General features: G+C 37.3%; 1 protein-coding gene across 1 annotated transcript in view; it reads left to right on the forward strand.

Moving 5' to 3' along the window:
- SCP2 (sterol carrier protein 2) overlaps positions 1 to 14,428 on the forward strand; it is a 76,782-nt gene that overhangs the window by 38,489 nt on the left and 23,865 nt on the right. The window contains exon 12 of the mRNA XM_004679021.2: positions 10,645 to 10,798. Coding sequence (XP_004679078.1) covers positions 10,645 to 10,798 — 154 coding nt within the window. The remainder of the gene's footprint in view (positions 1 to 10,644; positions 10,799 to 14,428) is intronic.

The following is a 14,428-nucleotide window of genomic DNA, read 5'->3' on the forward strand; positions in this document are numbered from 1 at the left end:
TTGGTTCTTTTCTTTTCCATGCTATCATTTTGTTAATTGGGTACTGTTTAGTATTGTACTTTTTCTGAAATTTTCTTATTCTCTGGTAGTTACTCTAGGAATTGTCACAGCATCTTTAGTTTATCACAGTCTACCTTCAAATAATGCTATGCTACTTCACATATAATATGAATTATTTTTGTAACAGTATATTATTATATTCATTTTCTTCTGTCTTTTGTGTGTTAGAATACAATTACTTTTAAATATGTTCTAACCCCCATAAAATACTAGTACTAGAATGCTTTAAGCAATCTATGAAAGAAATTTAAATATGAGAGGAACTAGAATGATTTCATTGGGAGTGGCAAAATGACAACATCTGAAAATACTCTTTATAAAAATACCAAGAATGCTGGAAATTTTTTTTCAGAACTTTGAAGACTAACCAAAAGCTTAAAGCTATCTAGGGGAACACTTATTAAAAACAAACAAACATCTGAATCTCTGTAAAAACTGTAAACATTGTGGCATTTTGACTTGTTCTAATACCACTGCCTTTCCTCCAGGTCCATGGTAGCTTTGAAAGCCAATAATCTGTTAAACATGGTGAAAATTAACAGCCTCGCTAGCATTGAAGGAGTAGAAAAAATGTGGAACTCTTTCTAAGTCATTATCAGAGAAAAGTCATTGCTTTATTGTGCTTTTCTTGATTGTGCTTTGTAGATTTTTTTTTTTTTTTACAAATTAATATGCTATGCTATAAAAAGATTGTAGCTTGCTGAAGACTCAGAAGATGGTTACCATTTTTTGGTAATGAAATTTTTTTTCTAAAGATTTATTTATGCATACTGGGGTGCAGGCCAGAAGTATGGTGGGTGAGAGGATTCACCAGAGACAGAGTGGGGAGCAGAACAGGCAGATTGACAAAGTACACTGCCAAAGGAAACATCAGGCAGGTTAGGAGAGGCCTGCTGTGCCATATGGGTTACCTCCTTGGTGGGGAACCAAACTAGTGCTGCAGTGGTTTCGGAAAGCTTCAGAAAGTGGTGCTTTAGCCCGTTGCAACACCAGGGAGAGCCCTGTAATGAAATATTTTTAAATAAAGGTATGTGCATTGTCTTTAGACATCGTGGTACTACAAACACACACATCAAAGTTACATTGTAAACATAATTTTTAAATATATTGCAAAATCAAAAAATTCATGTGACGCATTTTATTGTGATATTTACTTTATTGTGGTGATTTGAAACCAAACCACAATATCTCTGAGCTATACATGTATTTGACAGTTCCCTAGTATGAAACTCTTGTCTTTCTGTAACTGACTGAGAACTTAACCAGTGGAGTTAACCAGAGTCATTTGTTGAGAACAATCAGCAACAACTATTTTAACAACATAGTTGCCTGAGATGACAATGACAACTGGGCAAAGAACAAACCAACCAAAAAAGTTAAAAGTAAAAAACTGGAGAGAGATGTTCATTATGGTGTTTGAAAAGATCTGGAAGTTTTCCTGGAAATGTAGAACACCAAGTACATATGGAAGAATGTATATAAGCCTAAAGTTGTGTGCATGCTCAGAAAGAACCTGAGAAGATCCTCTTACCTGTGGCTAATCTTGGGTCTGCATAATATTTCCATGATAACCAGGATCAATCACCCCAGTCAGCTAATTCCCTTCTTGCCTATTAGTTCATTGTCATGAAGAATCCAAAGTGGGCAGATGGCAGTCTGCTTCCAGTTCTGTGGAGCCATTGTTTAATCTAAGACTTCTAAACCTGTAGAACCCAAATTTTAGGGAATGGCAAATAAAATTTTTTTCTGTCCTTTGACTCCCAGGGGACTTGTTTACTGGCCACAGAAAAACAGCACCATTGATTCAGAGGCTCATTTTGGAGGGTATTACTTTAGCCTCACAAAATTTGCTAGTACCATTTATAGAATCTTCAAATTGTCTATCAGACCCACTGCTTCAGGGAGATAGAATATATGGTAAGCCTAGTGAATGTTGTAAACAGGACTCTCTGCATTTCATTCATTGAGGCTGTTAAATTAACTTCTTTTTTATATTTAATTTTTAAAAAGATTTATTTATTTATGCATGCAGAACTGGGGTGCAGAAGTGCAGGGGGTGAGAGGATTCATCAGAGATAGATTGGGGAGCAGAAGAGGTTGACTAACTGGAATACACTGCTGAGGGGAGCAGAGGGTGGGTCATCATGTGGGTGACCTCCCTGGTTGGGGATTGAACTCATGCTGCAGTGGCTGTGGTAACTTCATAGTGCTGTGCTTTAACCTGTTATGCCACCAGGGAGGGCCCTGTGAAGTGAACTTCTTAACGAGGGGAAGTACCATGTTGGCAAATCAGCTCAAATATCAATGATAAAAATCATAGGGGATAGCCCTCCCTGGTGGCGCAGCGGGTTAAAGTACAGCACTAAGAATCTAAAGCCGCTTCCGCATGAGTTCGATTCCGCCTGTCCCGGATGTGTCCACATGGTGTGGCAGACCTCTCCTGACCCCACCCGCTGCTCCCCTCAGCAGTGTACTTCATTGATCTGCCTGTTCTGCTCTCCACTCTGTCTCTGGTGAAGCCTCTCACCTCCCCTGAGCCTCTGGCCTGTACCCCAGTTCTGTATACACACAAATAAATAAATCTTTAAAAAAAAAAATCAGAGGGGATATAAAAATTAAAGATGTAGGTGGAAAAGAAAAGATATTTAAGAATAATGAGAAGAAATGGTTAGTTATCCAAGGGAGGAGAGTGTTTCAGGCCAGAAGAGTTAAATCAACAAAGAATAAATGTCTTTTGGATTTGGTTAATATATTCAGCAACTTTGAAACAAGTATAGTGAAATATTTTATATGGAAGCACATAGGTATTCAGAAAGAAGTAGAAGTGAAAAAGCATGAATAGTGCAGGTAAATGTTTTGAGTAGTGACTGTGAATAGAAAGGGGTGTGTAGGGAATCTTCCTCAATTATGTGTTCTCTATGAATGAAGTCTTAGGTTTGATCTTAGCCTCTTCACTTTTCTAAGTATATAGCTTAGTTGATCCCAGATTTTTTTCTTTTTAATTTGTAAAATTTTGTAAAATCTACCTTATTTGATGGTTTTATGGGTTCAATGAGGATACGTGTGTGTGAATTATATAGTAAAATCCTCAAGACAAACTAGGAAGGAACACAGTAAATGTCAATATTTGCTCCTACCATTTTTATAAAGGAAACCATAATGGATCCAGTTAACTGTTTGTAATAAGTCCTTGCTTGTATCACAGTATGAGAAATAATTCATAACCATTTTAGCAACAGAACAGTCTTAATTTATAAAGAAAATAATTTTCCTTCTAATATGACTGTTGCCAAAGCATCAATATCCCTATGTTAAAATTGTGCCTAATGCCACACAGACATTATTTTTAAACTATATTTCTGTCTTTGGTAAATAGACTAATCTGTTTCCCTTATACCTCAAAAGAATTAGGTCATACTTGAATGTTGTTGTTGCTAATGGGACATAGAGAAGTTGGGGTGATAATAAATATTTCTGTGGTATGGTCATTGACACCTTAAAGAATTATAGTTAGCATTTGAGATGATGATTTAATTTCTCCTTTCAGACCGCTTCTCACTCACATATAAGAAACCTCTGTTTTACCAGAAGATGAATGTGAGATGTCACTTAGTTGTTTTTATTGATACTTTTTTCCTCCTTAAAAGAGCATTTTTTTTAAGATTTATTATTTTTTTATTTATGCATACAGAACTGGGTAGAGGCCAGAGGTACAGGGGTGGTGAGAGGATTTACCAGAGTCAGAATGGGGAGCAGAACAGGCAGACTGATGAAGTACACTGCTGAGGGGAGAAACAGGAGAGACAGGAGAGGTCTGCTGCACCATGTAGGTCAGCTCCCTGGCAGTGATTGAACTCATGCTAACGTGGCACGTCAGTTAGCTTCATAGGGCTGTGTGTGCATTAACCCAGTGCACCACCAGGGAGGGCCCAGAGCATATTTTTATTATAATTTATTTGTCTGCCATTTTGATATACTTTTGTTCTGCCTTCCATTAAAATACTTAGGAATCATGCTTTGCAGTAGTAGTATGGTTTTTCATATCCATATTTTTTCTTAAAATTGGCATATAGATAAATTACACATTTCTCACAAAATCCAAACTATTTATATAGCCACATTATTTATAATAACCAAAAGGTGGAAACAGCCCAGATGTCTGCCATCTCCTTATGACTGGATAAATAAAATGCAGTATATTCATATAATGGAATATTTTCCACCATAAAAGAAATGAAGTATTGGCCCATGCTACAACATAAACCTTAAACCTAGAAAATATTTTGTTATGTGAAAGAAGGCAGTCAGAGAAGATCACATGTTACATGATCTCATTTATATGAACTGACCAAAATAGTCAAGTTTATGGAGACAGAAAGTATATTGGTATTTGCATAGGACTAAAGAAGATAGGAGAGTAATAGCTACAGAGTATACTGGATTTCTTTGATGTTACTTTTGAGTACTTTCTACTTTGATTATAATGATGGTTAGACATACCTGTGAATATAGTAAAAACCACTGAATTATAAGTTTTAAGTGATTGGTTTTGATGGTTGTATCATTTAAAACAAGATATAGGATATATATATCACAGAATATGTCTTCCCTTTCTCTCATTTTCCAACTCTTATCCCTACATCCAGCCTAATCGACCACATTAAATTAGTTTCGCTAATTCAAGAACTTCATAGAAATAGAACCACATAATAATTAAGTAAATTTGTGTGTGTACGTTTACCATAAATGATAATTTATCGATAATTACATTCTCTTTTTTAAATCAAACTATATTGACATATAACATTATTGGCTTTGAATATGCCAGATGATTTGATAGGTATATATATTGCAAAATGTCCACCATAAATCTAGTTAATAGCCATCACCCTATGTACTTAAATTTTTTCCTCTTTCAAACAACCAGACACATAAAAGGTTTTAATTTACTTATCCTCTCATAAAAAATCTGCACAATTACCATAGATAAAAGTCATGTAGGGTTTCTTCTCCAATTATTTTCTAATCTCCAGCTCACTTTTTGCCAGCACTAGCATTGACCTTTACAGTCACCCTGACTTCCTTCATTCTATTCTTATGTTTCTTTCAGTGTTTTCTTAAGGTATGTCTTGCAGGTCTATGTTGGGTTGATTTTTGTCTGCATAACCCAAGGAGTTGTAAATCTAGCCAAAGCCAGTTATTACCGCCACTGTAATGAGTTTGAATCCAAACACGAAGATGATATCTGGATGTGGCCTTACTCATTTTTGTCTTAAGTTCTGTTTCCCAGGGTGAAAGATATCAGTTACTGTTTGTTTCCACTGAAGTAGTGGATTAGTTATAAACTTCCTCGTTTGGACAGGTACTGTGTCATTTATGATAGCAGTGGAACTTTAGGCAGCCAGGGAGGAGGAAAAGTAAAAACTTTCCCTCTTGGCAATTCTTGTCTGCAAGCACTTAATTTGTGTCTTTGCAGGTGCATCTATTTCCTTATGAACCTGTCTTTTTAAAATTAAACAACAACAAAAAGCTTCTCTTTAGCAACTTTCAAATATGTAATACAGTATTATTCACCAAGTTTTTCCTCAGAGATTCACTTCTGCTATTGTTTCTTAACAAATCTTTAACTCAGGGTCACAAAGACCTTTTCCTGTTGTTTTCTCCCAGATGTTTTGTATTTTAGGCTTTGATTTAGATCTGGGATCCATTTTGAGTTTATTTTTGTATATGGCACAAAGTATTATGGATCCACATATGGATCCACATATGGAAATCTACATATGAATTTCCCGTTGTTACAGCACAATTTTTGGAATGGTTATACTTTTTCCATTGAATTGGCTTTGTCAAAAATCACTTGTTCATATGCAGTGGGCTCCATTATTTCTGGACTCTTTTCTGTCAGTTAATTCCTTTGTTTTTGTGTGAGTACAATACTTGATTATTGTAGTTTTATAATAGTTTTTAAACTTTTCTTAATTATCATGATAACCTTAGTCCTCCAGTTTTATTCTTTTCCTTAGTAGTTTGACTATTCAGCTCCTTTGTATTTCCATAAAAACTTTAGAATTAGCTTGTCAATTTCTAAAAACTTGGTCCAGGGTATTTAGTTGAGGTTACACTGAGTGCGTAGATTTACATGGGGGAGAACTGACATTTGAACAATAATGAGTCTTCTGATCCATGAAACAAATATATGTATCACCATTTATTTAGGTCTTCTTTAACTTTTCTCAGGAATATTATAGTTTTCATGGTATGGGTTTTGCACAGTGTTTGATGAGATTTAATCCCTAAGTATTTAATATTTTGGTACTATTTATAATTGCATCATTTTAATTTCAATTTTTCATAGCTCCTAGCAATGTAGGAATAGAATTGATTTTGTAGATTTATCTAATATCCTTGCTAAAACTCAATTCTGGTAGTTTTTGAAAATTTTAATGGGCTCTTCCTGCTCATGTCTGTGCAAGCATCTTCTCCTTTCCTTTTTAAAAATAAATATCTCCTGAGGGCCTCCCTGGTGGCACAACAGGTTAAAAGCACAGCACTATGAAGCTGTCTGCAGCCACTGCAGCACAAGTTTGATCCCTGGCCAGGGAGCTGACCCACAAGGTGCAGTAGACCTTTTCTGTCTCACCCGCTGCCATCCTCAGCAGTGTATTTCAGTACATCTGCCTGTTCTGCTCCCCACTCTGTCTCTGGTGAATACTCTGGCCTGTACCCTTGTTCTTATATACATAAATAAATAAATCTTTAAAAAAAAAACACCTCTCCTTTTTGGATATAAAAAGTGAATAAAAATGTTGTATAGGCAAATCATACATCTGCAAATACAGTTTTGTATTTTCCTCTTCATCATTTATGGCCTTCTCCTCGCAAGTCATTGCTCTGAAATCTGCTTTGGCTGATTTAACCCCAAGGAACATCCCATGTCCCTTCTTTGCATATATGTTTATCTCTCATCTTGAGGCACTCTTCCCTCCTTTTTGTTTGACTAGCTTTTTATTTGTAGGATTCAGTTAGGTAGATCTCCATTCATCAGGGAATCATTCCTTGACCTGCCAAGCTATGCTAGATATTCCTCTTCTATGTACTTGTGGTAATGCCTCTGATAACATTATCAGATTGTGTTGTAAATACCTACATCTCTGAATCTCAGACTATTTTTGAGAGAAAAGGTCATGCCTCTCTAGTTTCTTGCTGGATCTTCTGTGTCTTTATGCATTGTCTGGTGCATAATAGAAATTAAGTAAATATTTGTTGGATGGATGGGTCTAAGAGTATCTCATTGGGTCCTTGCATTTTTTACTATGATTATATCGTAAGTATTTTCCTGTAATGCTTTATATATAACAAACCTCTTTTTAAACATCTGTTGTAAAAACTTTATAAAATTATTTAAAGTAGGAACATATTACTTGTTACATGGATAGCTCATAATTTATATAAACAATTATTTTATATCTGGATTATCTAGGCTTTCATTATTGTAACAGTGTCCCGAACAGCTGTTTCACTATTATAACAATGTCCCGAACAGACAGCTGTGTGTATCAAATTGTCTATGCTAATTTCCACAGTATGATTTTCAAAGCATATTACTAATTTTACAGATTGCTTTCCAAAAAGGTTGTACTGGTTAGAACTGTCATCAGTGCTCTGTATAGGTGACTGTCTTGCTGTGGTTTCCCCAGCAATGATTAGTCCCATTTTTAAATATCCTTATTCAGTTGTTTGGTTAAAAATTGTATCTTTCTGTTTGATTTGATCAAGATGAGGTTGAATATTTTTGGTTATTTGTAAACTATGTATAGTTATACTTCTGGGAAGAAAACTACCAACATTTGCCATCTATACATATATAAAACCAGTTCAGATACTTTTTTGTTTGTCTTACAATTTTGTTAAATATTTAAGCTTTTTGTTAATGGCAGATCCAATATCTGGTAGGTCAATTGCCTCAAAGTTTGAATTAGTAAAATCATTCACTTTGACCTTCCTTGTTAATATAAAAAAACTGCAAAGACTTTGTGAAACTGTGAACCCTTTACGAACCCTTTCATAGCCTTTCTCATTGTGACATCCAACACTAGAGTAGTTTTCCTCCCAAAATAATTATGACTCTTGAGACTCTATGGACTTTCTCATTTATCCAGGGGAAAAATAGTGTAACTTTCCATAGGACCTCCTCCTTGGTCCTCTTCATTATGGTATCAGTTTTTCTGGATTTGACCCAGATCTCTCAGATGTTCTCTGAAGTCTCTGATGGGCCTAACTCTCTCCTCTCCAGCCCATTTTAGTTAGACTATACCATTGTGAAGTCACCTGCCTTTTTGTTTGAATTCAGTGGATCCTCATCTGGCCTCCCTTTGGGAAGAATCTGGAAAGTTCTGTCAGCCTCTTCCCTTCCTCTTCTTATCTCACAGCTCAGGCACTGTGTATCAGTTTGGAAGTGGTTGTGAGGAACTGGGTCTGAACTGGTCAGGAGGGATTAGAGTCCTGGAGAACTGACAGTGATTTTTATGTGTTAACATTAAAAACTATATATTAGTAATAAATGCAGTGGAACAAAAAAGTCACTGTAGGGTGCTGAATTAACTATTTTAAAAGAGTATTTGAAGTGCATATTCTTTTCATTTCTTGGAAATAAGAAGTGGCAGTTAAATTTCTTGAGGACTTCAGGGCTTATATGGGAAACCATCTCAGGTACTCAGGAATCTGAAGTTGGGATTGGGTGCGTGGTTGAAGAACAGATATTGTAGGTAGAATTGTGTAATTCTCCAGCCAGGATGGTAAAACTAGTTTATCCTGTTAGAGCATTTTTTAACTCAGCTGCCCTTGAATTACTGATCTGGTAGAAGGACAAACAAATGAGGACATACAGGGTTCTTTTTTTAAAAAGATTTATTTATTTATGCATTATAGAACTGGGGTACAGGTCAGAGGTGCAGGGGTGGTGAGAGGATTCACCAGAGACAGAGTGGGGAGCAGAACAGGCTGACCGACGAAGAACACTGCTGAGGGGAGCAGCGGGCGGGTCAGGAGAGGTCTGCCACACCATGTGGTCTCCTCCCGGGCAGGCGGGGATCCAACTCATGCAGAAGTTGCTTAAGTTTCTTAGTGCTGTGCTTTAACCCACTGTGCCACCAGGGAGGGCCCTCTTTTTTTTTTTTTTTAAGATTTATTTATTTATGCATACAGAACTGGGGTACAGGCTAGAGGTGCAGGGGCGGTGAGAGGATTCACCAGAGTCAGAGTGGGGAACAGAACAGGCAGATTAATGAAGTGCACTGAAGTGCACTGCTGAGGGGAGCAGCAAGCTAGCAATGCAGGAGAGGTCTGCTGTGCCATGTGGATCACCCCTGGGGTCTGGATGGAACTGAAGTGGCTGCTGCTGCTAGCAGTGCTGCGTCCTAACCCTTTGCACCACCAGGGAGGGCCTGGTTTCTTTTTTTTTTTTTTTAAAGATTTATTTATTTATTCATATGGAACTGGGGTACAGGCCAGAGATGTGGAGGGTGAGAGGATTCACCAGAGACAGATTGGGGAGCAGAACTGGCAGATCGACGAAGTACACTGCTGAGGGGAGCAGCGGGCGGGTCAGGAGAGGTCTGCCACGCCATGTGGTCACCTCCAGGGCAGGTGGGAATCGAACTCATGCGGAAGTGGCTTTAGCTTCTCAGTGCTGTGCTTTAACCCACTGCGCCACCAGGGAGGGCCGGGCCTGGTTTCTTTTTAAGATTTATTTATTTATGCATACAGGAACTGGGGTACAGGCCAGAGATGTTGAGGTGGTGGTTTTGAGAGGATTCACCAGACACAGAGTAGTGGGCAGAACAGGTGATCAACTGAAATACACTGCTGAGGGGAAGCAGAGTAGGAGACAGGGGAGGTCTGCTGTGCCCTCTGGTGGGGGATCAAACTGCAGTGGCTGCCTAATCTCATTTGAATTAGCCCCTTTTGTAACTATTCACAAATTACTTACTTTTATTATTTCGCAGTATTTGCATCCTTAAGTTCTTATTCAGCTCTTTAAAAACTTTAATTTTATAACCAGGGGATAAAATGCTATTTTTGTGATTCCAGATATTATTTTTGTGAATATTTGTGAATAAGATGAACTGAAAAACAGTTCAGTTTTCTTGGGACCTATTTGGGGAAGGGAAAATTCCCTCTTTTTAGGGAATTTTTATGAATTCCCAAATACTAAATTTTTCTTTTGATACATTATAAATGGTAAAATCTGTTAATTATTTTTGCCCACGCCAGAGAATAGAATATCAGTGTTTTCTCTTTTTACATAGCCAGAAAATAACAGGTTAGATAAATTTTTGAAAGTGCAGGGAATTTTTTAGGCCTGGATATTAACTAAATACTGAGATTATTTAGGGGAAAAAATTACTAGGTGAAAAGCTATCAGTGCACTTAAGAAAATGTATTATTTAGGTGTTAATATCTGGGTTTATTTAAATGCTTTTATTAAAAATCACAACTAAAAGTTAGCCTATTGCTTCCTTGAGAAAGCTGATGCTGCGGCTTTATAAACCGACGTATCCGGTTACTCTGTGTTTGATTTGTTAGGTCTGGCTCAGTGTGCTGAACTCTGCTGGCAGCTGAGAGGGGAAGCCGGAAAAAGGCAGGTTCCTGGTGCAAAGATTGCTCTTCAGCATAATTTAGGCCTTGGAGGAGCTGCAGTTGTCACGCTGTACAAGATGGGTTTTCCTGAAGCCGCCAGGTAAGTGGCATCTTATTTTTTTCTGGCAGCAAATTCCTTCTGACTTTTTACAACTACACAACTAGTGACGGGGGTGGGGGTGCTAATTTTATTGTCTTAGTACTCAAAGAATGAGTATCTCGGTACATTGCTTTAAGACTTTTAAACTCACCATTAGCTTTTAAATTTAATCAGCCTTAGGAATATTTTGTTCAAAAGGGAGGCAGCTTAGTCAAATGAGAGTGTTGAACTAAAAACCGGAGCTGGCTGGGTACTTGTCTCAGCCCCTGCCAAACTGAGTGATTTTAATTTAGGCAAGTCACTTCTTGCTTTCCTTACCCACCATTTACTTTCTCCGCATAGCCTCCCAGGCTTCTGAGTTTGTTTGGAGAAAGTCACCAAATATACAGAATGGACTTCTGTAAATTTGTTTCTGAAACCAGCGAAGCTGTCACTGCAGCTCCAATTCTTTCTATTTCCCTTGTTGATTTTCTTCCTTTCTATCAAATAAGTGTCTGTGTGCTCAAGTCTCTGGGCAGTTTCTTTCCTAAATCTTAGATAGTACTTCAATTTCCTTTCTTTTTTCTCAGAGAAATGCTCTGCTTTCCCAGAGGAATAATAGCCCCTCTGCCTTCTAGACCCAACTTTCTTTCCCCTTTGCATCCTATTATTTCTAATCATTTTCTATAACTTTGTTCAAAGATATTATCCTTTGATATTCCTTTTTCAAAAAAAAATCTTTCCACCTTTGTCTTTGAGTTGGATCCTTTCCCACTATCAGCAAATATGTTCAGGTTTTTTCCCTGTTTAGAAGATCTGTTTTTCTTCTTGCTTTAATTGTTCTCTTTCATGGTGACTCTTATATCGAACCACTTTTGTTTTTCCATGCTGAAATACCTTAGTCTATTTTCTGACTTCACTAAGGTCAGATAAGGCCACCAATACTCTGATTATGAAATGTCCTTGTCTTTATTTTTCTTCCTTACTCTTTAACCCTTCTGTAGCTTTTAATATTAATTGGCATTCTTTTTTTCTCTTGAACTTCTTGGTAATTATTCATTTTTATTCATTTTTTCCCCATACTCTTGATTCCACAAAGGTATGAGACACGTTTCTTTTATAGAATCTATGATATGTTTTACAAGAACCTGAGTCTTTAACTTCTTGGAATATAATGTCTATAATAAAAATTCTTTTTTTTAAGGCCCATTCTCAGGAACCATCTCCCTTTAGATATACAAAACACTTTGTTCTTCTTGGAGCTGTCTCTAACTTGGTTTAGCTATAATATATTTAGCTTGTTTTTATTCTCTTTATGGTATAAAATCCTTGAAACCTAGGACCTATTCCTCCTACTCCTGAAAGGATCTTTCGCATAGTGAACAAATGTTTATTAAATCAAATAATAAAAATAGTGAATTTTAAGTTTTCTCCTTAATCAGTTCTCTGAAATGCCACTCAGTTTTATTTGGAGTTGGAAATTTTCATTAAAAACCAAACTATAAAGGACTGCCATAGTATAGTAGCTGTGTAATTTGCTGGGAATAGAAGCTTAATGCTTTTCAGCAAGAAATCCTACTTTAAACATGAAGTTATCATAGTTCTTTTATTTTCAGGAAGTGAAATTGTTCTTATTAACCAGTGTTGGTATTTCTGGGAATATGGAATATGAAAACATTTTGGTGATATATTTATGACTAATACAGAAAGAAGTTGGCTAAAAATATGAAAGATATTATTGATCCTTTTAGTGCTATCACTAAAAGGATTTATCAGTATATATCTCACTACAAAGGCCACAATTGGGAAAATAACTGTGGTACAAATTGTATTTTGGAAATAAGGTTGTAAGCAAAGTAATTTTAGATACCCACTGCACATAATCAGATGTCCTTATTTTTATTTATTTCTTTAAAAAAAGAGTTATTTTAGGGCCCTCCCTGGTGGCGCAGCGGGTTAAAGCACTGCACTGAGAAGCTAAGGCCACTTCCACATAAGTTCGATTCCCGCCTGCCCCGGAGGTGACCACATGGCGTGGCAGACCTCTCCTGACCCGCCCGCTGCTCCCCTCAGCAGTGTACTTCATAGATGTGCCTGTTCTGCTCCCCACTCTGTCTCTGGTGAAGCTTCTCGCTGCCCCTGAGCCTCTGGCCTGTACCCCAGTTCTGTATGTACAAATAAATAAATCTTTAAAAAAAAAAAAAGTTATTTTATTTTATTGGACATCCCTGGTGGTACAGGTGGTAAAGACACCAGCCACTGCAACATGGTTTAATCCCTTGCTAAGGAGCTAACTCATGGTCCAACAAACTCTCCTGTCTTGCTAGCTGTTCCCCTCAGCAGTGTATTTAAGTATATACACTGGGTGTGTATAAGAGGATTCACCAGAGACAGAATAGGGAGCAGAACAGGGAGATCTACTGAAATAACACTGCTAAGGGGAGCCATGAGCAAGACAAGAGTGGTCTGCTTAACTAATGGGTTAGCTCCTTGTTTGGGGGTTGAACCTATGCCTCAGTGGCTGATGATAGCTTGATAGTGCTGAGACTTAACCCCTTGAACCACCAAGGAGGCCCTGATCTAATGTCTTTATTACATTCCTACTCCTTCAACCAGCTCTGATTGAATAACTGCTGCATGCCTAGTCCCCTGATTATGTCCCTCTGAGTATGTGAGGAAAGCAGACAGTTTTTCAAAATGCTGTAGAAATCCAGAAGAAGAAATTATTGTGAAGAAATAGATTTGAACTGGGATGACCAAGATTGCCCAACAGAAGGGTAGAGGAAGGGCATGCCAGGCTTGTACATGGGTAAAGAGATTTGAAAATACAAAGAGGCTTGGTGAGTAGTTGTGCTTGGGGGTACAGGATATGTTATCTTACAAATGCCTGGCTAGAGGGCCCATCAATAGCATGTAGATAATAGGAGATGTGGCTGACAATAGATTGGATCATGGTTTTGAAACACTTCAGATGCTATGCTCAGAAGTTTGGAAATTATTCTATAGAATATGTTACTAAAAAATCATGTGATATTACATTTTAGATAGATCAACTTGGTGTTACTTTGAGTAAAATGGTGGAGAAACTAGAAGCCAAGAATATTCAGGAGGTCATTAGTACTGTGGAAAGGGATGTTCACTTGCATTTAATTAACATTTAAACTTTTATTTCCTTAAATCAGTTTTGACTTTGTATTATAGCAACCTATTTTACATAAGCAGGAAACTTACAATAATCTGAGAATAGATTCTGTACTCTGTTCAGTGAAACCCATTTTTAAAATCCAACTTGTTTTCCCTTCTTTCCATTTTTAATTAAGGTATAATTTGCATATAGTAAGGAATATCCTTTCTTGTGCAGTGTTCTTCAAATTGTTATAAACATGTATGATATAGTCATGTGACTACCACCATAATCAAGATACAGAATGGTTTTATCATCCCTTAAAATTCTGTGTATAGGCCTTCCCTGGTGGCGCAGCAGGTTAAAGCACAGCACTGAGAATCTAAAGCTACTTCCTCATGAGTTCGATTTCTCATGAGTTCGATTCCCGCCTGCCCCGGAGGTGACCACATGGCGCGGCAGACCGCTCCTGATCCGCCCGCTGCTCCCCTCAGCAGTGTACTTCGTCAATCTGCCTGTTCTGTTCC

The sequence above is a fragment of the Condylura cristata genome, unplaced genomic scaffold (genome assembly GCF_000260355.1).
Source record: "Condylura cristata isolate star-nosed mole 26May11 unplaced genomic scaffold, ConCri1.0 scaffold00008, whole genome shotgun sequence".
Classification (NCBI taxonomy): Eukaryota; Metazoa; Chordata; class Mammalia; order Eulipotyphla; family Talpidae; genus Condylura; species Condylura cristata.